This window comes from Pholis gunnellus (assembly GCF_910591455.1).
Source record: "Pholis gunnellus genome assembly, chromosome: 18".
Taxonomy (NCBI): domain Eukaryota; kingdom Metazoa; phylum Chordata; class Actinopteri; order Perciformes; family Pholidae; genus Pholis; species Pholis gunnellus.
The window spans coordinates 14201007-14226897 of NC_136545.1; the positions used below are offsets into that span (position 1 = coordinate 14201007).

The 25891-nt window shown below is 41.4% G+C and overlaps 1 protein-coding gene across 1 annotated transcript in view; it reads right to left on the reverse strand.

The window, feature by feature from the left end:
* Positions 1-293: 293 nt before the first annotated feature.
* eng (endoglin) overlaps positions 294-25891 on the reverse strand; it is a 33213-nt gene continuing 7615 nt past the window's right edge. Inside the window, exons 3-14 of the mRNA XM_079179297.1 lie at positions 18598-18740; positions 12790-12894; positions 8945-9122; positions 6473-6653; positions 6267-6369; positions 5923-6115; positions 5312-5463; positions 4824-5048; positions 4498-4564; positions 750-860; positions 613-660; positions 294-527 (exon numbers count right to left, since the gene is read on the reverse strand). Of these exons, the coding sequence (XP_079035423.1) occupies positions 406-527; positions 613-660; positions 750-860; positions 4498-4564; positions 4824-5048; positions 5312-5463; positions 5923-6115; positions 6267-6369; positions 6473-6653; positions 8945-9122; positions 12790-12894; positions 18598-18740 (1628 nt within the window). The 3' untranslated portion in view covers positions 294-405. The remainder of the gene's footprint in view (positions 528-612; positions 661-749; positions 861-4497; positions 4565-4823; positions 5049-5311; positions 5464-5922; positions 6116-6266; positions 6370-6472; positions 6654-8944; positions 9123-12789; positions 12895-18597; positions 18741-25891) is intronic.

The window sequence follows — 25891 nt, forward strand, 5'->3', positions numbered from 1 at the left end:
TAGCTCTTGGGGGATATGGTTTGTTTTTCCTGTTGCTTGGAGCCAATTTTTTTTCTCTTGCCCTCTTTAACTTCCTGTCTAGGAGCTTGACTTTACAGAGAGGCTGCAGAAGTGAGCGTCAGAGGCCATTGATTAGACTTCTGTCATCCGTCACCCAGCCCCCCCCCCCCCCCCACCCACCCACCCCACTCCACCTTCGATCCACCATTACAAACTCCCAGATCACGTCCATTCCAGGCTTGGTAAGTCAAAGATGTGGGTTGTGCTTTTAAATGAGGATTTGAAGGGGGCGGGGAAGGGAGAAATGCTTTTTAAGCATTATTAAAGAAAACGAAAGCACAAAACCCATATAGGTGACTTTGAAGGGAGACGGTGGCTCTGCTGGTGGTGGAGATTACCATAATCTCATGCCATGCTGCTGGTCGGCGTGCTTTGGGTGCTTCCAATGCTTGCGTTGGCGCTGCTGTTCTCAGAGGGGGAGGGGTTGGTGGAGACAGGTTGTCGTTTTGCCCCTGAACAGGGACATCCTGAAGAGAGATGAGAGAGAAGCCAATAAGAACCTGATGAAAAGGGGAAAAAAGAACGAATAAAAAAGAAAGAAAAATCTTTTACCAGGTAGATTTGCTGCAGTTGAGCTAATGTCCAGTCCAGTTGGGTACCCTGAAATAAGCAAAATAAGACAATTTCAAATCCAGACAGCTCAGCTCTGTATTAAACCAAAAACACTATATTGTTAGTCATACATTTACCTGTTTTAATCTTGATAAACCACAGTGCTCCAATAAGTAATACTCCAATCAGGAACCCTCCAAATGCAATGCCCAGAACACCAGGTAAGCCAAAATCAAAGCACGGTGGGGCTGAAACATATACATGAAAACAATGTAAAAACAATGTGGGCAAGCTTCAGTTAAACAACAGCAATCACAGCAATCACAAGGCAGAACTGATGGTTACTGTTCATGCCAACACAATGTAAAAATACATTTGCAGATGTTCCAGTAGGTGGTCAATCGCAGTGAACATGCTGATATTGTTATACATTTGTCACAGCGACATTATTTTCATGTGATGATGCAAGTTGTCCATGTAACAGAGGTGAGATTTCATTCTATATGTACAAATCCAGAGATATATTACACAATACGTTTCACTTGGGAACAGCAAGAAGTTCAAGGATTTCAGCGACCTTATGAGATTGGCTGATTTCTCCGGAGAACCGTAGCAAACAAGATTGTACAAGTTGCCAGCACCAAATTTTCTTGCAGTGTAACAGAACACCCACGCAGAAATTGTGCTGGCATGTTTAGTGAATATATGTTTTCAGGCAACAACATTTCCCCGAGTTTCCTGGCATGCAACAATAACGGTGTTTTTGTTTCTTTTAAATCCTGCATTGAGCATGCAATGACAATACATTTTTTTGACAAAGAAAGACTTGACTGTAAGTGTACTGTGATGAAAAGACATCATGCAAGTTTTAAGTCTCTGCCAGTTGATTTTCATTGTAGCATGAGTCAAAACCAACAGCTGCCTCAAAGGTTAATTTAAAGCTGATGGCATAGATTCTAAAACGCCCAACAGTACTGAAAAACATATGCGATTTGTCCAAGCTACGGTATGGTCCTTCAACACCACGCTTCCCCCCCTCCTAGTTACCATGGCAATAAAAGCAAAGCCCTTGCAGTAAATATAACAGTCATCTCTTTTGTAGGGTTAGACCTCAGCCGAACTGATAAAATAAATGTGCTCATTGTCTCTGTTCTAATTAATGAAACCAAGTTTGACATTGGTGATGTTCTGTGTGCTGGCTTGACCCGCACAACGTGCTTCACTGCTGGTAAACATAAGAATCTGAGCCAGTCGCTATGAAAAATATTATTTCCTCAAAGACTAAAACTTGCTTAAGCCCATGACACTGTGGCACAGACATCCATTTACTAGCCTGGCAAGGCCATTCCAATTTCGCTTTGCTTATTGTGGTCTGGCAAGCCCGTGAATTGATTACCTTGAGATTGACGTCATTCCAAAAAGGCTGCACAATAGATGTTTGACAGTTCTCACCTTAACCTATTAACCTACTCAGCATGGAGTTTTGCTAGCGATTTTCAAGCAGAAAGCAGTTTGAGGGTTTGGTATTTGGCTGAATTAATTATATTAATTGTTACCAGACTTATTTTTGTATTATTATTAATTTAGGAATATAGTTTGACTCTGCAAATTACACCAATAACAGAGCCATAAGTGTGCATATGTGTTGCATATCAAGAGAAAAAATGCACAAACACTTGCTTTTCCTTCTCCGTTGCTTCTGCTACCTGTAGAGATCCTCCCACAAGTTTCGAGAACATTTGGAAGAAACTAATCATCACCTTTGCACGAGTTTCTCTCACCTGCCTCGGCTGCCTCCTGCCTCCTGGTGGAATGTGCTTGGCTAAGTACAATACTAGGCCTCATACAATACAGCTCCCCTTTCCCTGAAGTACATTGCAGAGAGGACATGAAGGACAGAAGACGGTGGGTTTGTTTTGTAGAAACTTGCCACCACTCTGCGGATCATGTGTATTTCAATATGTGCAAACAAGTGAAACCTTATGGCGTCGCATGTAAAATATCAGACTTTGTACTTCCCTAATGTCCATGCAATTCAGTTGAAATGTCATGTGTTCTGATATCAGTATTAAGTTGATCTAGGCTCGTTACAGAGGCACTTGCATCGCACATTGTTACGCTTTCTTTATAATTAAAATGAGGAAAACTACATTAATTAAAGGCCATCATTCTGATTTTGATGAAACAATCACAAATATCTACTGACTTAAACATGACCCAGATTGCTGAAACAGGGACATCTTGTGGGCATTTGGGCCGACTGCATCCCAGACAGCCAACCCAGTTTGACGATCTGTCAGCGAGGAACATTCCACGACCCCGAATGAGCCAGAAACATCACAGCAACTTGAGCAGGCTTTCTCTTGAGACCCCCCCCCCCTCCCCCCTGCCCAAATCAGTCGCTGTGCTAGATTGTACAAGTGAGGCTTTGACAGCAAAGCTGAATAAACAAGAGCAGGAAGCAGAAGCTCCAGTGCAGGTGGAGAGGAGGAGGCAGACTGCAGGCCTGTGCTGTGACTCCCTTGAGCCCTCTGTATGAAAACGTACCAAACAGGAATGATTGCTGAATGGAGCACTCAGTCCTGCTGAGCAAGGGTTCGTGACAGAATGCAGTCTGCTAGGCCAGCTGATATAACCCTTGTATCTCTGACACTGGCTAATGAATGGAACCACATAAACACACCTACCAAACCAACATGTTCCATAACAACTGGCATTATGTATTCCTGTATTCCAGGTCCCAGTATCCAGGGAAAAACATTTTTAATTGCATAAGTTAAAGCAAAACAGCAAAGAGGAGGACAAACAGGACACAGGAAAGTAGGATGAGTAGTTTAGTCTGCTGCAGCACTGACATACCACACTTTATCTTTCTCCTCTAGAAGGAAATGGAGGATGAAGGAAGCTTAAAGAATAAACAAATCTATTATCAGGCTTAAAAAAGAAGTCTGACAAACATTCAGGTGATTCACCATTTAATCACTACTTCCACTTCCTTGTGTCTTATTGAAGTTAAATCATTTGAAATGTTCCTAGAAATTAGTCATCTGTCTGGAGACTATTTTTTCCTTGAAGAAAAACATATTTTTTGAGTCAACTGTGTTGAATAGCACCAGGCCCAGTGGCTGCGTTTGGACAGCAACACAGTCAGACCCCCTTGGAAACACAAAGGATTTCACCCCCGTCCCCGGGGGGGGGGGGGGGGGGGGGGTCATTACTTGTGATTGTGGCCACAAGGTCAGCCTGCAGACCTTCCTAAAGGACGAGGCCCAGCCAGGCAACCTCTTACTGGCTTCACAGCGTATCCTGAGTCCACTGCTATGACAACCGCCCGCCCAGCATTAGTAATTCACTGGCCAAGCACTAGACTAGTAATTTAGTCCTGAGAACAAAAAGAGTGATTCAAAAGTTTACATTTTTCACCTCAGTTTGGAGAGTTTATTCTTAGAGAATCAATCATTTTGGAAACTTTTGTTGGTTTGGTTTTTGTTGGTTTGTCGATTGTGCTGCTGAAGCAAACACATCTACATGGGGTTGTGAACATTCTTGTTCCACTGAACTGCCTATTTACTGTATACATTATATAATATTTATACATTTTTTTAACATCATGACTACAGGAAAAAAAAAAAAAAAACTATGATAAAAATAATCTAACATGTAGTATTGAATTGCTTTGTAATGCATTTATTTTTATGTCAGGAAACTTTTGATGAGTAAGTTATTGTAGGAAGAGAAGAAAGAAGAGACAATCAGCCGTATTAATAGCCGTCCATAATAATAGGATTTGGTCCAATCTGGTCCAATGAGGGTTTAATTAATCAGCATCTGAGCTGGATCAAAAAAGTGAACTGATCCATATTTTGGAGTTTATACTGAACTCACTTGGTGGTTGCAGACACGGCTGGGCAACCTCCAGACTCCTCTTCACTCTTCCTCCATCTCCACATTTCTATCAAGGTAGGGAAAGAGAAACACTTATCAAGGTCACTTTGTCACAAGTGTGTCAAAAAAACGTCATTTAAGCCTCAGTATTTTTGCTACATATGAAGAGAAGCCAAGTCCCATAAAAAACGCTCTCACCATGACAGATCTACACATTCATATGAATTATTCTAGACAACCGAGGGAAAGTTGGAACACAGATTCTACATCCTTGCATGCCATGTTTTATTTAAAATGCTATGTAAAAATAGTTGCTAAACTCCTACCTCACTGTGACAAAGTTTGACGGCGCATTCCAGGTCCCATGTGGTCAGCTCTTGGAGCTGATCTAAGGAGAAGCTGAGTCGGGTGCTGCTGGGACAAGAATTTAAGGAACAGGCCTCTGGCATGAAGGGCAGCTCTTTCAGAACAGGGCATGAGCCCGTGGAGCGCACAAAGCAGCTGATCACCTTGATGGTCAAGGCGATATTTCCGAAAGTGTGTACTGAAATCTACAGGAAACAGAGAAAAAAAATCAAATCAACTTTTAACAGAACTTGAAAAGCACAAGAATGGGCATCAGCTGAGTGTGGTATCGTATGAATAGCTGCGTTTCAGAAAGAAAAACTGTAATGCGCATTAAAGTAAGACCAATATTATATATTAAGTGCTAAACAAGTGATTTTTTCATACATCATCCACTAAATATTTAGCTATTTTTGTGCAGGAGCTGTATTGAGAGATAATACAGCTAAGAAAGTGAATGATTTCTTACCTCGGCATAAATTCTCTTGTCACTCTGCACCTTGGTGGTCGGGTCCAGGGGAGAACGGTAGTCTGGGGAGGTGTATAGCTGCATCAGCAGAGGCATCTGATGGGGGGCATTAGTTGTAATGGGAGTGACTGGTGATGGTGCTGCTTCTACAACTGAAAGGAAAAATGGCTAAAATTACAAGAGATAAACCATGTACATCCATTTTGATCAATTTCTATTGAACTTAATATGGGGGTAGAAAACTATGCTATTATACCACTCCTGTTGAGGTCGATACCCTCCTCAAGAGAACATTTTCAAAGTTGTTCAGGATTGGCTTTTCAGGAAAGGCTTATACAAAGGATTTGAAAAATAACTAAAAGAATAACAACTCGGGGTCATTCAAATTGCAGCATTGCACATTGCGTATGTAAAATAATAAATTGAATGTAATAATGATAATTGTGACTAGCAGTCATTATCCTCCCAAATTTTCCATCTCAGTGCTAGCATCATGTAATAACCATGCGTGGGCTGTGTCTTTTTGCCGTCCTCCATCTACTCTCTTTGTATAAAATGCCTCAAAGTTGAAAACAACTTTTTTTTTTTTTTTCTACCTTTCATCGTCTTACCTCCAGAGTCTTTTTTTCGAAGAACCAGTGAAACCATAGAGTCCTCTGGTCTGAGTTCAGTGTAGCTGGTGAAAGTACTGGCTTTGAAATGATCTAAAGCCTTCTTTTGCACCTCCTCCGCATTGTCGCTGTCCAGTGTAACAAACGGTAGGATTCTGTGTGTGAATGTGGGCAGCAGGATGTCATTGGTGGACTGTAGGAAGAGAAGACGAGTTTAAATAAATCAGTGGTGACTTAGAGACTGTTAACCCCATTATTAAGTAAGCTATGTCAGATTCAGTCATCTCACATGTGGTTGTGAGACAATAAATATGCTAACTTTCTATTTTTAAGTGTAAGCTTACACCAAATTTGGCGTGCTGTGGGTTGATGATGGTCCATGTGGTGCCCTGAGGGCCTCTCAGGAACACGCTGGTCTTCTCGGTGTCTATGCGAAGTGATACGTTGCTGCAATATGAAGAACCAAAAATGCAAAGTGAATTTCTTTTTCCAACAAAGATTGGAAAAAAAATTCCAGAAGATGCCATGTCTTGTAAATCTCAAAGTTTACCGAGTGATGGAATTATCCGGGATGTTTATGATGTGAAGCTCAGCTTTATCACCGGGGTTCTCTTGCTGTGGGGAGCAGAATTTGAAGAAAGAAGCCCGGCGTGCGGTTTCAATCTTCATAAAGTGCTTCTCTAATGCATCTTCATTTCTGAGTATGCAGGAACGAGAGCCAGGTTGGGTTCCTGTAAAACCATTAATTTTGCGTCATTGTTCATTCATTGGTTGCAAAACAAAAATGACATTCCAGGGGAAATGATGAGAAATAAAATTATTCCTGCATGCATAATCTCATAATAAAGACAACAGCTTGAAAGAAAATGGACAGCCAGCACTTCTGTTTAAATGCTTGATTGAAAATAAATGGAGTAGTGGCTGCAATAAGCAATTACATTTTGTTTTTAACATTTATTCAACGGGGCAGTAGAGACCATTTCTGTTCAGTGAGGCTGATAACAGAAGTGCAGTTTACAGTGTTTGACTGTAGCCAGCACCAGGGAGCCATTGCCCAATCTGCAACAAAAGACCAAACTGGTGGGGACAGGCACATTACCTCGCCTTTCCCCCTATGGGAGATCTTCCATGAGCAATCTCATGAGAGTACGCTATGCTCAGCCTTTGACCAAATAATGGTGACTGATGGTTTACAGGTGCACCCTGGGGCAGTGCCTAAATTGCTACGCGCAATTTGTTTCAAAACACTGTGCTATAAATGGGTGTGATATATCTCACAGCACCTTGTATATCCTGTCACACTAATAGCTGACCAGTGTGAATAGACACAATCAGCATATTTGAGCCAAACGTTGACAAGACTATGACTACGAGGAATATACTGGGGTTGTGCGTGGTTTGAGAATTGTTTCCATTGTGAAATTAAATTAGAGTATTAGAGTATATTGAGTTTTGAATTCAAGCTGACCGCTACCGTCATCGCATAGTGGACACTAGCAGCTTTTGACAAAGTCCTTGGACACAGGCGGACAAGTACACTATTTGTGGCTAGTTATTATTTTGAGTGCGACATCACTTCAACTACTACAAGTTTAAAAGTGCAACACTGCTTAACAAGCCTCTTCTGCACTAGCATTAGCATTACATTTAAAATCAGTGTGAGAAATGTAAGCAACCTGGAGGGACATTTACATAATTCTCCCAAGCAAGATTTCAACTTGGCAACACACTGTTCTGTAATCATTGCACAGACTTTTAAAAAACGCCTACAACAAGGCCTACGCAAGTTCACACCTCAAAACAGGCCATGGGGAACAACGAAATAACAAAAAACGTTGCACTGCTTGAATAATGTTAAGGCCTTGGTGGCCTATGAGTCAGTAAAAACACAAGCTAAAACTAAGACTGGTTGAAATGATATGAAATGGGAAAAGAGCACAATGGCATTGCCACACTGAGCACCCTATAATTGATAGATGGGGGAAGGACTGGAAATTATAATGACAGGGATTCGAACTTAAATCATCCAAAATACTGTGAAAAGACGCTGGACATAAAAGCAGCATTACCACCGTTTATTCTACCTAAACCCATGTCAAAGCTCATCTTTTTGCCCAGAACTCGTTAGGAAAGGCTTTATTAGCAAAAATATGTGCTTGCATCGAGCACCCCGCTGCTACTGCTGCTGGCAATAGCAACCAATGATATTCGTTATGTCCAGCCTTTACTCAGACATGAAAGTGCACTTTTAAATCAGAGTGTTTTTGTGCGACCCTCTTCAGCATCAGTGGCCTGTCAATGTTCAGGTCTTTGTGTATTGAGAAAAGTTAAGTGAGCTTTAGTAGTGCTGTATATTTTGGAATATTGAGTATAAAGCTCTTAAGGGTTTGGCTGCAAACACAAAACTCCACATGGCTTGCTGCTCAATACATGCGGATGGTAAAATAAATACAACTTTTTAGAGGTAGAGTTGTTTAAGGCTACACGGATTCTCTAGGTATTAAATCCGTTTTTTTTGCTTCTGATATTGATCATGCGGACATTTAGCTCACTGCTGTATACCATAAAGGATCGGTTGGTACACAAAGCGCTCCCCTGGAAATGTCGAGAATGGTCCCACATGAGACTTGTCCAAATTAGTATGGGCAGTCAGGTGTGTACATATAAAATGTGAAAAGTAGAAGAGCGACAATGTTTGATTTTTTAGAATTGCATTCAGCATCTTAAGTATATAGACTTGACCGCAATATATTTCAGTCGACTTATATTCCCCTATTGGTTTAAGGAGCCTTTGTAGGAGGATGGCCATACGGCAGCTGGAGCTTGGCCCCCAAACCGTATTTTAAAACAGCATGGCGTCTGGTTCTGTATGTAATGCAGCTTTGCGGGGTGACCGCTGTCACTCTTTGAGTCAACTCTGTACATAGCCATCATCTGATCCTCCATGCTGGGTAACATATTTTCTAGTTGGAAAAAAAAAATGTGGAAAGCGCCTCATTGGAAACAAACAAGCAACTCTCACCTTTTGCTCCCGTCGATGACATGGATCTCAGATTTCTGACTGTGGTGAATGAAGTCACACCCCCAAACTCCTGTGTTGCCCACTTGACGAGCTCCTCATCTTCAGTCGGGAAGTCTTGCGTGTGGATGTTGTTTCTATGTTGATTACCATGAAGACTAATTGTGGAGTCATTGTTAATCTGGAAAGTAGAGCCCAAGTCACGCCAATCAGTTTCATTAAAATACTATTTCCAGAAAGAACACAGTCAGAATCACCTAAGTCTTAGAAGGCATGAGTCTGTCTACTGCAACACCATAGAATTTAGTGAGTCAGCTTTAGATCTATTTATATTTACCTCATGTCTTCTAACATTTTGTCATATCAAACATGTTTGCCCATCCCTCTAACACTCCGCTATAACGGTTCCTTACCCTCCAGCCAACACTCCCTCTATTCTCTGAGCAGGGTGCTGTTAAAAAAAAATGTTTATTATGGTTAAGTGTCCACGAGCCCAGTTGCACAACCCCGTTGGAGCCATGGTCTTTCCTTTGCTTCCTGACTGGGGCCAGGAAATGGGACCTTTTTTAGCTTTGTGCGTCACCACAGTCGGCTAGAATCTGGCTCCATACAAGGTATAAATATATACATCCATCCCAGCGACTAGACACCGCTGTTTCCTTGTCTGGGCCAATGGGAAATAATGGAGTTTACATTAAGCTGTGCGTGAATAAGAAGGCAGCGGAGTGCTTCTTCTTCTTCAGTAGGCTTCTAGACAGTTAGACATAATGTACTCACTAAATAAGATTTTGTCAACAGATTTTGTCCTCCTCTTCTTCAAAGCACCAAAGGCTGTAGTGGAAAACAAAGATCTGTATATGCACTGTACCTCTTGATTTTGTAAACACTTGTGCTCAAACTATTTTAGAAAGAACTGTATTTTCTGCAAATCAGTGTGTTAATGTTTATAAAGCATCAGCATGCTTGTTTAAATAATGAAAATCCCTCTCCCGGCCTGTCTAGTGTGAATGACTACTTGTGTGTGAGTGTGTGATTTTGTGTGTGTGTGTATGATGGTGTGTGTGTGTGTGTGTGTCACGAAGCGAGACAGAAACAAATGGTGAAAACCAAGTAAGCCTGAGGGAGTCGTTGGTCTTTCTACATGAATATTTGATTGACGCGAGATCAAAAACAGCGTGAAGGGAAACTATGGAAATAAAGGAGGGGAAACCAGTCACAACAGAACCAGGGCTGAGGTAGGGAAATAACAATGGTACACATATTAATGATTACAGTGGAATTTAACTCAGATTAGTTTCTGTGAAATCAGTTTGATATTCTGCAGGCGCGCAGTAAAGTTCGAGGAACTCAAAGACGTTTTGAGAGAAAAGCACATCCGAGTCTACAGGAACATAAAGTTCTAATGATACTTCTTTCCCATCAGTCAGCCTAGGGATGGACGATTTTAATGCCAGGCTCCTTCTGTTCCTTTTGCCGAATCAATATCTTAGATTCTTCCATAAAAGATGATGTATTTAATTGATGTTAGCATATCTTCAGTAAGTATATTATACTGCATCATGTGTGAACTGCAGTGAAAAACATGCTTTCGTGACTAACATTTAATTAGACTCACAAATCTTGCTGTCCATTTTTTTTTCCTCAACAACTGTGGACTCAGGCAAGCTTTTGAAGGCCAACGAGAGCTGCGATTGTGACACTGAGCCAAGCTGTCAAGCCGGTGACGTACTTTCTCAGACGCAGAACAGATGCTGTTTCTCTGACACGGCAATCTGCAGTAAAACACTATTATCCCCCAGTGATACTGCTCATCCCACAAAAACATCCTGTAGTCGCAGGCAATGTTGTCCAGGCTCTCGACAGGACATGACACAGCGTGTGGTATCACACAGCTGTCAGCATATCAGTAACTGGTGACTTTCCTGTAAATACGCCATCCCCCTGATTGGTCAGCTGGGATTTTTATTTAAATTATTTATGTGTTTTATTTGAAGGGTTAGCCCGTTATTTATATTTGCTAATAATGTACTGGCCCTTTTACAAAAATATAGCTTTTTATATTTTGTCAGTCCAGTAGTTTTAATTTATGTCATGTCAGTATGAAAGTACATTTAACATACTGGTTAGTTAATGACCACAGTAAACATTAATTAATCTTTACTTTTTTGTCAGCGTGAAATTATTTGTGTGCTGAAACGGTAAAAAAATTGATGGTTCTGACAAGTGATGCGTTCATGTATAGGAGGAAAGCTCTGACACGCAGCTGCCAAACTGATTTGCACTTATGAGTACTCATAAGTGCAAAACATGGAAGGCAAACAATCAGCTACAAACGTCACGATAGACTAAATGTGAACGTCGGAGCTTTTTATCTTTTAAAAGGTTACCGTTTGGCAGTCGCCTGTCAAATCTCAAGTGTTCCTAAGACAACTTTAATTGAACAATCCAAGATAACACAATTAGAATGTCAGTTTGTGGAAGGAATAAAGATGAGAAAATGTCAATTGTGAGCGTTTGTCTTCGGGAAGTTTTAAATCTCAATTCAACTGTCATGCTGTACTAATGTGAACTGACACCAGTGACTGCCTCTAAAATAAGAAACACATATTACTCAGAGTACAACTTCGACATCTGACACCAGTACATGTAATATGGAGCTGGTGCAACAGAACAGCACAGGAGGCTGAAACTGCTCAATTCACTGACTGAAAAGATTAGGAAAATAAATAATGTAACACATAGAACCTCTAAATAATTAGTAATTGGGTTCTTTAACACATCTAGATGCTAAATAGTTGAAAGTCTCCATGAGAATTAGGTCCCTAATCTACAGAAACAGTAGTTCTATGTCTCCACTACAGGTGAATATAATCAATGTTTTTCATTAAGACAAAAAAATAGGTCTTTCACTAGTAACATACGTAGAATGAATAGTCCAGTTTGAGGCAATGCCATTTCTTTGGACACTTCTGTCCCTTTTTAATATAATTTCCTGTCTGGCTATTTAATTTGGTAATAACAGAGTGTGACATATCCCAAGAAGACTTTTCCGTCAACATCTAAATTGAAGCCATCAGTAGTTTGTTTCAATAACAAGATTTGTGTGATTGATTCACCTCATTAGGTTCATCCCCAATACCAATTTAAATACCAAAATAGTTTGACACACTTCAATGACCAAACGGTGACAACCGCTGCAACACTTTCCCCCATAACAGTATTATTCCTCGATTTGATTAGATACTCAAACAGCTGAATAAAAGTTGTTTCTTAGCCTCCCTGGATTTAATTCACAGATATAATCGGCAGACAGTGTGTGAAAGTGGGAATCTCCAATTTCATTGGAACATTAATTTTACAGCCGATGCCATCAGCCCCTCTCGTTGCTGGCCACTTGTCTTACTGATTTATAGCGTGGATAATAAAAACTCAAAAACACAAACTGCCTCGTGCAGAGCAGCAACTGGGGAATATATATATATACAGAAAACCCACATGGTTCATTGTCTCTCTTAAACTGCTCTCTCTCCAAAAAGCAGCACAGCTGTGGCAGTTTGACTGCATGTAAAACAGCTGGCACTAGATAGAAGCTCCGTAAATCTGGAGAAATTTAAAAATGATACAATACTGAAACAACAACACTTCATTTTTCAGGATTACTTAGCACTTGGTTTGACATTCTCTTGTATCAAAAGCAAGCTTGAGTAATGGAATCACATACAAAAGAGTAGCACATGAATGTGGTATGTTGCACGATCAGCATTTTATTTCCCCTTCACTATTTGAGCATCCACCCAGCCGTGAGTGCAACCTTAACGTTGATGCATAAAAATCAAGACGTCACTCACATAAACGTTGACGTCGGTGTTGAGGACGTGCGCACCGTAGGACTTGCCTCGGGAGGTGAGGATGAGGTTCATTGGCTTGGCATTGGTCATCTCCAGAGAGAACATACTGCTATCCTGAGAAGAAAAGAAAGCAACATATTCCAACTCAGTTACTTTTAAAGCAATCCCAATGCACTTCACACGATAAAAGTTTACAGTGCCACTTACTTCGCTGGAAATCCAATGCGGCTTGGGCATGATAACGAGATAATTACTTCTAATTATGTGTGAAAGCCAGTACTTTGGAGTTTAGGATTGTGTTGAAGGCAGAGAACGTTTGGCAGTCGAGTTAATCTCCAGGTAGAACACTGGGACTGATCAGGAAGACAAAGAATTCAAGTGGCATGAATATGCACTCACACTGTGAAGCCATCCATATGTTAACTACCATGCCGAGTGTGTGCAGTGCAACCAAAAAAAAAAAAACTTTATGAAATGTTTCAAGTACTTCAAACAAAGCCTCTTGCTCCTGTTACATAATCGTTAACTGTGTTATCATACAGCAAAGTGCTGGGTTTAATTCAGCTGTGCCGTCTGGGAAACTACAAACACATGACAGGCTCCATTCAAATGTTGTATATATTTAAGGAAACTTTACTGCCAAGGTAACAAAAAAAGTTGAAACATCAAAACAGTATGATTTAAGGCACAGAATGTATGATTTAGAGACATAAAGTCTATAATAACGTGAAACTGAGAATTGTTGTGTTTTTGTTAGCTTAGAATGTGCCCTTCATATCTACTCAGGGAACGGGTTCTCTTCACCGCCGTCTTTTAACAGCCCAGAACGGACAAACCGCTGATTGCAAAACAATGGTACCGCCAGCCGTCGTCTGACTTCATAGTGTCGTAGGATGGCTTTTGATCAAGGCGAACTGTGACGGTTTTGCACTTTGCGGCTCACGTTACCGCAGTCTGGGGAAAGGGAGGCGCGAGCGGAGGGCTGTTCAGTTAGTTGCAATCGCCAACCACACAGCCAACAATTCCTACACACACTTAAGCATTGTACAAAGTGTGACCTGACGTATGAGAATTTTGAAAAACTCAGAGCCAGCATTTGTTTTTCCATTTGTTTTCTGTATAAAAGAGGATATAGCCATTCCCCAATTTGCAAGCCTCCCTATCTGGCATGCAGTGCCATTAAATGAGCAGACCTCAAGTTGACGGAGTAGAGAGACATTTCGCTTATGGCACCAAGTTTAAAAATAGTTCCAACTGCAGTTTAATTCTACACAAGTTTGATTCCATCGCTGTCCTATTGCAAAAATCTGTTGGGGATATGACAATTATTCTTGTTTTTGGAACTTTTAAATGTCAACACATGCATCTCTCCAGAAAAAGCCGTGCCAGTCATTTGAGCAGGGCTTGTCGATAAGACAAGAAGCTGTCTTTGCTGTCTGCCTGTGTTGACACAGACATTAATGAGGTTATGTAGCTTGGTTCTATTCTTACATCTTAATGCAGTGCGAGTCCACAAGGTAAAAAAAAGCTATTAAAATCAATAATTTACCCGATGTGCAATGAGCTGCATTTTTTTTCCATATTGTTATGCTGTATATCTCACTATCATTAAAACTGTGGAAAATAGTGTGACGATACCCTAGAGTAATGATACAAATGTGAGTAATGCCATTAATAATAATGATACCTACTGTGTCACTCAAAATGATTGTACAGTAGTCTTATTTTCAATTTGTGTATTTCTTATAACTTATAACCTCGTGTCCTCCCACACGTGGCTGATTCTGTGGTAGTTATATACTGTATATAAAACCTCATTAACATAATGTAACACATCATGTAATACCTCATTACCCATATTTTCAGCTGAGGGTAACACAACGGCGATGTGATTCGCTAATCACCCCCACAGTCACTCTATGAATCAGCCTTAATTACCATGCTCCACATGTGCATAGGGTAAAGCTGCTACTGCTGAGTTTTATGGACGTAAGTGGTGGTGAGTAAACCTTTTCTCCGTGGAATAATAAGTCTGAATTTAGAGGGTTTTTTCCCCAAGACTGACTTAATTCCAATAAATCGTGGTTCTAATTACCTTCACTTCTATTATGGCCCTGAGACAATTGGGTTTAGAAAAGGGAAAGAGTCATGGATTTGAAATCAGTGCAATTTTATGACTCAATGCATTAGAAATGAACAACAGCTTTAAAAAAGCTTGGAAAGATCTCTCCGGTGAGAGGCTTTTGTGGGAATTTAATATTTATAAATACAATTGTCTGCTTTTCTCCATCTGTGATAACTTTTGACACCAAATATTTTATTCTGTTTATTTGAAGGTGGATTGTTTTGAGAGCTGGGCATGCTGGGAAGACAATGAGCATGCTGGGGAAACAGTGTGAATCCCTAATATTAAATTCATTCACTTGCTAGCTGATGTTGCCAGAGCTGGATCCAAAGGAATTGTGATGAGCTCAGGCTTCAGCTATGGACAGTTTTAGACCCGTACATAACAAATTAGGTCTGAGACCATCAACAAATTTCCTATGAGCAAAACACATTTGAAAGAGCGGCTCACATGGTGCAGTGGATAGAGGGATCTGTCATCTCACACACAAACAAAAACAGGTTTTTTTCTTTTTTCACCTGGAATCCCAGGTGAAAACGAGGTGACATTTGTTTCTGAATGGACCAGGGGCCAGGATAATCTGTAAAAAAGATACCTAGATAGACTAGACAAGACAGAACTTAATACATTTGGTGACATGACAGGATTGACACGACCGGGCAAAACACAAGTTCTATCTTACGGTGGGGGGAGGATTAGCAATGTTGATTAATAAAAGGCACTGAAGATGGAAAGTCTTATCACAAAAATAATATACCCTGATCGCTTTGAAGACTAAAGGAACATACATAAGCGGACGGTAATTATATCACTTATCACAGATAGAGTCAGAGACTTTGAATTGTAGTAACACAATGTCTTCCCAAGAAAAAAGCACGTTCCTTTTACCTGAATCACGTGGCACGTACACAGAGAGATGAATGAATGGCCTTTCCTGTGGAGTTCATTGTGCTTCATACAGAGATAACTCAGCGGTGCTTTCCTTAAATACCCCCTTTCTAATGAGCCTCATTGTCTCTCTGTCTAGTCCCCCCCCCTTCATCCTTTTGTGACTTCTATTCTTTTATTTTGAACTCTGAATCATAACTGTTGCTGACCCTGATCACTCACCTTTCTACTTTTCTTCCTGCGCTTTCAAGATACAATTGTTTTCCTTTTCAGACTTTTCTTTTTTTTTTCGAGAGAGAGCATTTTCGAAGGGCTTTTTCTGATGCCGTTTCCAGTTATTCTTTTGGCTCACTCCCTTAACTTGAATTGGCTCCGTCGGTGTAGTCTCGGCCTCGTGCCAAGACCCTGACTACCCAAGCCAGTGTGTGACATCAATGGGCCCTGTGCAAGCAGCTCCTCCCTATGAATTAGCCTGGCCCGTGCGGACCCTTGATGCTCCCTCCATAATTCTCTGTGCGGTCACACTGTGAGAGTCAACTGTCCCTGGCAGGTTGTAAATCAGTATGAAACACAAAAGAGATGGGGAAGAAGGTGATAAGAATAATGAAAGCACAAAGAAATGGGAGGCAAGAGCAAACCTCCCATCTGAATGGACAGTTTGGCAAGAGATGAAGACGTCCGCCATCCTCCGTGTTTACAAGAAGAATCTGTTCTAAACAGGCAGTCGAGAGCAGATAAGGGGTCTGTGTTAGTAGATCTTGTGTCCACTTTCTTCTTTCATTTGAAAAAACTGGTAGTCCCACAAGAGCTATGCAAACTGTGCGAAACGTCCATTGCATCACAGAAATCCCGAGCCGAATTCCTTTTGTGACCTCCCACAAACGCCACATGAATTCATACTATTTTAAGACCAATTGCACCATTATTTGTACAAACTACTTTTTGCAATGAAATTTGACTTTTCTTACTCGCCCACACAACATGATTTGTCTGGTTTTACTCTTCGGGCTTATTGAGGAGACGGGGAATTATTTCCCTCCCGTTATGCTTTAAATCTGTTTTGTCATCAAACAAGCTTTTTGTTCAGATTTCCAGTACGTTGAATATGCTGCAACACTGCAGTCCATTAACTGGGACTAAATACTTGCCAAAATAGTTCAGCAGCATTTATGCCAATAACCCTGTCACTGAGGCAAAGACTGTTTTCTTCTTGCACAATGTTAGCACACCTACAAAACAACACTGAGTAGGGAAACATATCTCTTACAGGCATCTGTGAGGCTAACTAGCTACATTGATGAGATACTTGTATTAATGGATTGTGTAACATGAAAACTACTAACTTTGTATCAATCGTAAGATCCCAAAAAATCAATTCAGAAAAAAAATAATTCTGCACTTATACTGAATAAATCAGCTTATCTTACTGGTGAAGGTGTCCCTTAAGAGAAAAATGATGACAGGATTCTCTCCAGCTTTCCTAAAAGCAACTGACGGAAAGGACCTTGAGTGCTTTTATTAATTTGTATAGAGGTTATGGATTCAGGCAGTATTGTATTGCCTGCACATACTGTAGCACATCTGCTTCCCTTCTCCTACTCGCCACCAAATGAGACAGCATGGCCAACAGAGTGTAAAATAAAAACAGACAACAAACAAACTGCAGTTGCTTAACACAAGTTATGTGAAAGTACAACATAAAGAACTCTGAGAACCAACAGAAGAAGCAAACAAACGGAGCACACTGATAAAGAAATGACTAATGTGAGCTGACCGACAATGTTGGACAGTGAAAAATGGGAGTCTGGCACAGCAATAACAACATATAGATTAAAAGTTTGCACAAGTTTCTTTCCGGTGTCATTCCCTAAAGCTAAAAGTAAAGAAAAATGACATAATACACCATCTGAAATCATGGCGTATGATCGTTTAACTGAAAAAGAAAATTCTTTGAACAACAAGCAGAGCCGGGTTGTTATTGAAGTCTGTTTAGTGTAAAAAAAAAAAAAAAGCAGCATGTTGGGGAAACCCTATCTGTCCGACATGTCTGGCATCCGTTAAGGGTTAGTTAGTTATTTGGCTGATAAAATGTGGACATGGAGTGTGTGTGTTTACATTTTATAGTGTGGGAAGAACATTTTGGGGCTTATTTATCCAAGGGTTAGAGTTTGTACAACAACAACATTAACCATGACAGCGTTACAGTGAACAAGCATGCACAATGCCATCATCCTGAGACCAAAGAAGCTAAATGGAATTCAGCCATTATTATTTCTATTTACACCTATACGTTCATCACTGTGAATTCTAACTGATTACTTGCGTTTGTAACGATGACGGACGTGTGCAATGCTTGGACCGGCACAATGCTTCTGCCTTTTAGTGTGTGACTGGACTTGACAAATTGGACTGTCCACACTAAAGGATGATTATTAGTGGATGATAACATACCCAGGACGGGCCACGGTATTGGACTTCAATGACAAGGCAGCTGTGTTGTCAGCTTGACAGATAGCTATGGTGTTGATTTGTGTAGCCTTTGAAATTTTGACGCCCTCTTGCAGTGAAGCTTTTCAATTGGCATCTGGTCTACAGAGCAGGTTTTGTTTGCCTACTGAATTTGTACTGCTAGTATACAAATTAGGTCAATTAGAGTATCTTTTTCCCATTATAATAATGCTATTTTACTAGCATAGCCTCTAACATTTCACTCACTGCCAAGCGGATTTCCCCCCCGCTTTACATTTATATAATTAGCACTCAGCACCTCATTTGTATAACCTTGACATGCTTACCGTGGTGGTAAAGTTCAGGTTAAGGATGTGGACCTCTGCCTTGTCCTCTCTGATGAAGCTGGTCCAACAGCCAATTAGAATGTCACTCACGTAGACCCATGGGTTGTCATTAACCTCCATTGGATCACACGTCTGACTTGAGGCTGAAAGAAATCAAATACAAATGGTTAAGCCGTGTCAGCAGCATTCAATCAGGTTCCACCAAATAATTGCCTCCAACATTAATACGCAAATTCCTGCATTATCCAGTCCTGTATGTCAAATGCCAAGTTGCGAGATTATGGCTCTATCCACAGCACAATCCTGTCATATTTGGACGGGAACAGCACATGAATCAAGACCACTATTTAAAAGATAGATGAACGAAGCAATGTAACAGATTCCTTGCCGGAAAGAGGCTAAATTTGTTATTAGTCATTCTGAAAGCTTTTCCCTGGTCTCCGAGTATGGATGTTAAATGTGTGGGTAGGACCACATTGTTTAAGAACAAAATCTGCCGGTTCACGTTTATCAGGCGTGTCAGGATACCGGTCTGCAGTCATTCATCAAGCCTGCTCACTCTGCTCTCTGCTATGAGCCTGCTGTTTAACCTGGGCATCCGTGTCTCTGGAAGCCGAATTAATCAAGCCGAGGCTGTGCGGTCAGGGATGAGGGTGGGTATAAATGCCTGGTGTTTGACCTGTGCTATGTGTGTGTGTGTGTGTGTTATATTGTGTGTGTACACGCTCACTCTAACTTGTCCCAATCAGGCAGGTACAAAATATACTCCAGCAAACTTCGTCTTTCTTCTAGAAGAAAGGTAGAGAACAGAGTGTCGGGGCTCAGATTTCTTTTCCAACTCGTCTTTCTACTGGCTCATCTCCCTCCTTTAGCCGATTTAGAGATAGAATGGTCTGGTTGGGGCATTATGGGAGTCCTGTGGCATTGTAGTCTTGGTGGCGACCACAATGGCTGACACAGTCTCCAATTTGGATTTACTCGTCAGGACAAGGCCTTAAAGCCACCAAACTTCCCGATGGAGTGGATCAGTCAGCACTACTCTGTCCTGCGCCTAAGCATTAGATAAGCACATCTTCAGTAAGATGAATACAAGCAATATATGTCTGAGCATCGACTCTGTATGCCTCAATCATCCCCAAAACAGTTGCCGCTGAAGCATGAAAGCGAGCAAGACTGATATATATATATATATATATATATATATATATATATATATATATATATATATATATATATATATATATATATATATATATCATAACAGATACAACTAATTTAGTAAGCAAATGCTGCATGACATAGCGCTCCACTGACTTTTATGATGTATTTGGTCTGTTAACCCAGCAAGCCTCAATCCCTCAGAGGAGACGAGGAGTAAAGCAAGTGAGATGAGAAAGAAAAGGGAATCGAGTGGGAAAAGGGTGAAAAGAAAATTGCAACGTTCGGAAGGTCAACAGGATGTGCCTTATTTAGAAGCAGCGCTAATCAAAGACCCTGGTCGAGGCAATGTCATCCCCAGCGGTGGAGGAGAACGGACGGAGGACGGAGATGGAAATAAAATGGGATAGAAAGTGATAAATGCAATGAAAAACAGCCAGAACAAAAGGGAGCTAGAACATGTAACATATTCAGCTCTTTCTCCTGTTTTTTTGTTTCACCCACATTGAAATGAGGTTGGTATTATAGACTCTTAGTCATTTGTTCAATCCATTCATTTGTTCATAACATCTCTGACCCATAATACCACTGATGGGAAAAGAGCCGCTGATGAGATATCATTTTAATTTGATCACATTATGTCATTTTTAGAAATAGCTAATCTGAGAGGCTTCTTTTTGTTGAACATTTTGGAAATGATACACCTTTTGTTTGTGTCCCATGAAAATCTTATTTTTCTCCTATTGTCTGGGGGAGTAATACATCATACCACTGCTCTTTATTTTAGGGTCAAATCAAGTACACATTTGGCACTATCCAGGGATTTAGGGGGGCTGCATCACTCCTGGAACAACTTCTTCACCGTTTCTTAGTCCGCTCAGCTTTGGACTGCAGCTTTTTTAGCTAATCAAGATGGAGAGCCATCCATGATCCCTTGCCACCCCCCCCCCCCCCCCCCTGTCATCTCCCCCCATCACCCTAGAGGTCAAGGCTGGTTTCCTGTTATTCTGGCCCTCTGTGTTAATGTCTGTTGCTCAATATCCGCATCCATAAAGTTATTTCACTCTTGTTCTGCTGTGACAGAGTCAACGGCCCATGACTGTTGCCCAAGCAGTCTTGGTATAAATCACACTGACTGCGTAAGGCTGTGCACGTGAGTGTGCGTACGTACATGCCACACTGGTCTCATTTTTTACAAGTCACCATAGGATATGAAGAACATTCATTTTGCCCTCTTGACCCCGGAAATGCCAATGGCCTCGCTAAGCGGTTTGCTGGTAAATGAGGTATAGAAGAACCATTCCATTCCCTGTCCTCTTCATCTACTTATATCAGTCCCCCCCGTTTCCCATTCCATGAGCAGACATGTTTATGGATGTTGATGATTTCCATTTAGATGTTAGGTATGAGGGGGAGATGTGAGTGGAAAACCATTAGGGAGCATTAGGGAGGACAGGAAATGGCCTAATTTCATGAAAAGTGCTTATAATCACATTTGACCTTAATTTTGCGTTAATTCTTGATGCAAATTCCATTAAATAGATATCAATGAATGTGTCTGCCTCAATAGACTGCTGCCAATTACCATAATAACAACACTATATGGCCAAATTAACAGACTTGATGCGTATTAAACACATTTAACTGGAAACATTATCATAGCAAACTGATCGAATGCTTATAAAATGAAGACCAACGAGTGTGCAGCCAAAATCGATGATGGCCAATTTGCTGATAGCGCAGCAGCCTTTGGAGAAAGCACATTTTGTTGGAATGTGCCAATATCTGGGAGCGATGAATAAACCTACAATATGATGCACTTTAAAATACTATCAGCATTCCCGTGGTTTGTCTGCAGCACCCTGGAGCCACAACCAACAAGAATATAGAATAAAAGTTTGCAGGACAACAAAAACTCCCATCTAGTAGCTCCCCGTGTACAGGGCCTCACTGCTCTCTGCTCCCTAGCCTCCAGGGGTATTCCAGAAAAAGATAGGAGACCAGTTCACAAATTACCTACATCCGTTTTCCATGTGTTCAATTGTGCATAGTACCATTAAGACAGCACCACTACTGTGACCATTTTGGGACATCTCAGGATTAGCTTGACATTAACTTGTTCTGTTTCCATCGGTCTGAAGGCTGACTTTGTTAAGTTTAGCTCAACAAGCTGCGTTGCGTCAGGTTGCTGTACGTTGTCAGATTCAGTTGTACTTTATCAGTTTTACCTTTAGTCTGGCAGCTTTAGCTGTAGGTAAGCCAGTTCGAGTTAACGTTGCGCTTCAGACGCATGTGTTGTGAAGTGTGAACTGTGCACAGTATAGAATCTGAAGTGCAGCTGAGTCTTACGCCGGGTTCACACTGAATGTAGAAGCGCCACCATCCTCGAGCTAATCTGGGAAGAAAACACTGATAAACTACTATATTTATCAGAAAATAGTGAAACTGCTGGTTGTGATTGTGGTTTTTAAATGACATACATTTCAGATACAACCGACTCTCAAACCAGAGAGCGAGCGACGTGAGCAGGCACACATACGCGTACAAGCAGACAGACAGAGTGACAGAGTGAGTGAGTGAGAGATTAGCTCTATAGAAAATAACAGAGGAGCAGAAACGCTTGTTGACTGGTGTGGAGAAATGCGCTTCTGGTGTGAACAGCCGGGCTACTGCTTGTGCGACAATTGACTTGGCACGGCGCTTAAAAAGGCAATTAATTCAAAATGTCAACCTGAACCTCCAGTTTCACTTTCTACGTGGCTGTGCTATGGGCGCTCCAGGAGACTTTGAGCTGACTCATCATTATTAGGTGTCAAAGTAGCCCGAATCAGTATTTCTTCATCTTCTTCTGCCTTTTCTCAGAAGTGTTTGAACACGAACGCTTTAAGTCCCGATAACAGCAACTGTCATGACATGCCAATGGCAGCGCATACGCCACTTTGCTAGCATGCACAACTTCTTTTTGAGGAACACAATGACTCACTGACATTGCAATCATTAGAAAATGTGCAACAAACGTTAAGTAGCATTCTTGAATGCTAAAAAGAACATGTATATGTCAAAGTTGGGTGGACCAAATTACATTATATTGTTATAACTGCTCCGGGAAATAAGTTGTCATAATGTGGGCGGTCATCGAGGCATTGGCGAGGCCGAAAGGGCATTGCAGGGTATGTGAGCAGTGCACTCACGGCTCCAGCCCACAAGCATTACATTATGCTGACAGCCATAATACAACTTTAGGGTAGCATTCACCACACTTGCACACTATGTTAACATTATGTTGATTAGAAAAAAATCAATCTGTTACAACCCATCCAACCAAACTGGAATGTGTTTTCTCTTACTGCGAGAGGAGAGAAAGTGGAGCGACGCAAGTAGAAAAACCTAGAGTGGCAACGAGTGGAGTGGCAAATTGTAAATGAGATGAAATTGTTGTCGCTCCACTTATTTACATGAACACTATTTCACCATACAAGCAATTTATATATGACAAAATGCTGCATTTCTTGGAAATGGCACTGTGGCGCCTGACTTAACTTCTGCACAAAAAAATGAAAAAGCTTCATTCTTCATTTTTCACTGGGACTGTATATCTAGATGTCAGTTCAGTATCATTTAAAATTGACCTTATCTTAATTTAGAAATAATAGAACTATGGTAATCGAGGTAACAGCCAGAGGAAAGTCTCTTCTTGAAAAGAAAAATCAAATGTCTTTTGACATTTGATTTAATGGATTCAGATAAATGGTCAGCTAGCAGATTTCTGCTGAGATGTTTTTGCGGTTATGTTTTCTATATTGACTTAGAAATGGTGGATTTGGTGGAAATGGCTCGTTGTCAGTGCTACTGCCAGTGTTGTAGCTGCTTCTGCCTGTAAATTAAAGCTCTGCCTGCCTGTGTGTAACACTGTTGCATCAACTTTGAGCGCCCATGCTGTGCCGACATTGCAGAGTACTGACAGGCAGTGGCGAGGCCTTGAATTTTTATCACAACTAAATGTTGATTTAGATTCAAGGGATTGAGTACTTGCGGCCCAATAACAAGCTGGCTTTTCACTTACCTCGGGCAAGCAAGCAGACAGACTTGATTTCAAGCCCTGTCTATTATGCCTTCCCTGATTGTAAGTCACTGTGTAAAAGAGCACCAGCTACTTGAGAGTTTAGATGGAGGACTAATAGTACTTGAGGCTACAGTGCACGGCTGGGGGGGGGGGGGGGGGGGGTTACCCTGCCGGCAGACAACGTCAAGACGAACTGTCTCCCTTGGTCCCTCGGGGTAGGGTAAACTGTTTGTGTCCAGGGTCGGTTGTGATGGGGAAGGGGGAGGGAGGGGTCAGCGGTCCTATCAGAATTTGTCGGGAGAGGGAAAGGAGAGCTTCAAGGCCACACACACACACACACACACACCTATTGTCCCGGCGTTTCCGCAACTGCTGATCGAGGCCTGACCATCCACAGGAAGGTAAACAACCCCTTATCAGTGCTCTGCAGGGGCCTGCACTGTCCCCTGGCCTCTCACCCCTGCATACTACACGTTACACACTCCATACGACACACACACACGCTTCCTGACCATCTCATCTCCCTCATAAGTCCTGAAATTCAATCCCAAAAATGTGCTGATTAGTCTCGTCAGCATAATGGCAAAATACTTTTGGTGTGTGCCAAGTCCCTGCGTCCAATGTTTGCTGGAGGATGTGATAGCGGGTCTGGAGACAGCCTGTCTTCACACTAGCTCTGTTTACACCTCTGGGAGCCATTCGTCCGTTGTCTGGTCGATGTCGGAAGCCAGCGGAACAACAAGTCCGACAGTGGCGTATGGAAGGTCTACGGCTCACTTCCTCCGTTGTTCACTCACTCACTCAAAGCCCTGTCTGCTGCCAGTAATTAGGCATTCCTTATTCTTTGATGGAGATGAATCTGATGGTCTGGATTGTGGTTATTCTAAGCATGCAGCAGCTGCGGACATTAAATATATGCCATCAGTTTTATGTTGATTTTCCAATATACTCTCAGGTGATCTGTTATATTCCAGACACCATCAGTTACTGGGAAGAGCACGTCTTTTGCATTCACATATATAGTTAGTCCCCCCCCCCCCCCCCCCCCATACACAGAAAAAGCACTAGCAAAACACAATTAATCATCCGAGTGTTAATTGGTGGATAGACAGACTAATTTAGCAAGTTTCATGCTAACTGCGTGCAACCAGAGCAGATTGAAGCTTTGGAGATTCATTGCACAGTGGTTGCCCCCAATCATTCAAGATTGATGTAGCTTTGCACAACATATGCTTCGTGGAGAACCAACAGAGATTAGCTCGTTATTCTTGACTGATTTTTGCCAGAAAATATTAATGCTTTCCGATACGAGGGTGGCATAGTAATGAAGGCTCTGTTATTTTTTTGTACATATTGAAAGTGAGGGAAGTTAAAAGTGCAATCCATGATCCCAGGGTAAACAATCACCAAATATTGTTTTCTGATGTTAAAATATGTTAACGTCAGAGAAGCCCGTTTCTTTTGTATTTCTTATATTTTGGTCACACAAATGCTATTGGGCCTCAAAGAACATAAAGGTTCTGAATTATCTAAGCAAGCTCTGAGAACACTTCAAGTTTATGATATAATTTTCACAATATAACTAATGGAAGTGTCTGAACTGGGGAGAGTTGTTGAACGAGTGTAACTTTATTCCCTCCAGCGTCTGTGAAAAGATTAAGTATCCGGGGTTTGACTGTAAAATGTGTTGTAGTTATAGTATATGAGCAGATTAAAATAATCTGTCAGATGTCTCGAGGCTTTTGCTTTGAGTCACATAGTCTGCTTTCTAACATATTGCAGAAATATGAGCAAATGTCCAAATCCAGTGAGGATTCTCCCATCACAGCACACACACACACACACACACACACACACACACACACACACACACACACACACACACACACACACACACACACACACACACACACACACACACACACACACACACACACACACACACACACTCTAAATACAGATTGACCGGTGTGGCACCTGAATCAACAGGAAAACTACCCACCCGGTGCTTGAATCAGAGGTTATACGACACACTGGACAGTGATGACCACTTTAGGGTCTGCAGAAATATAG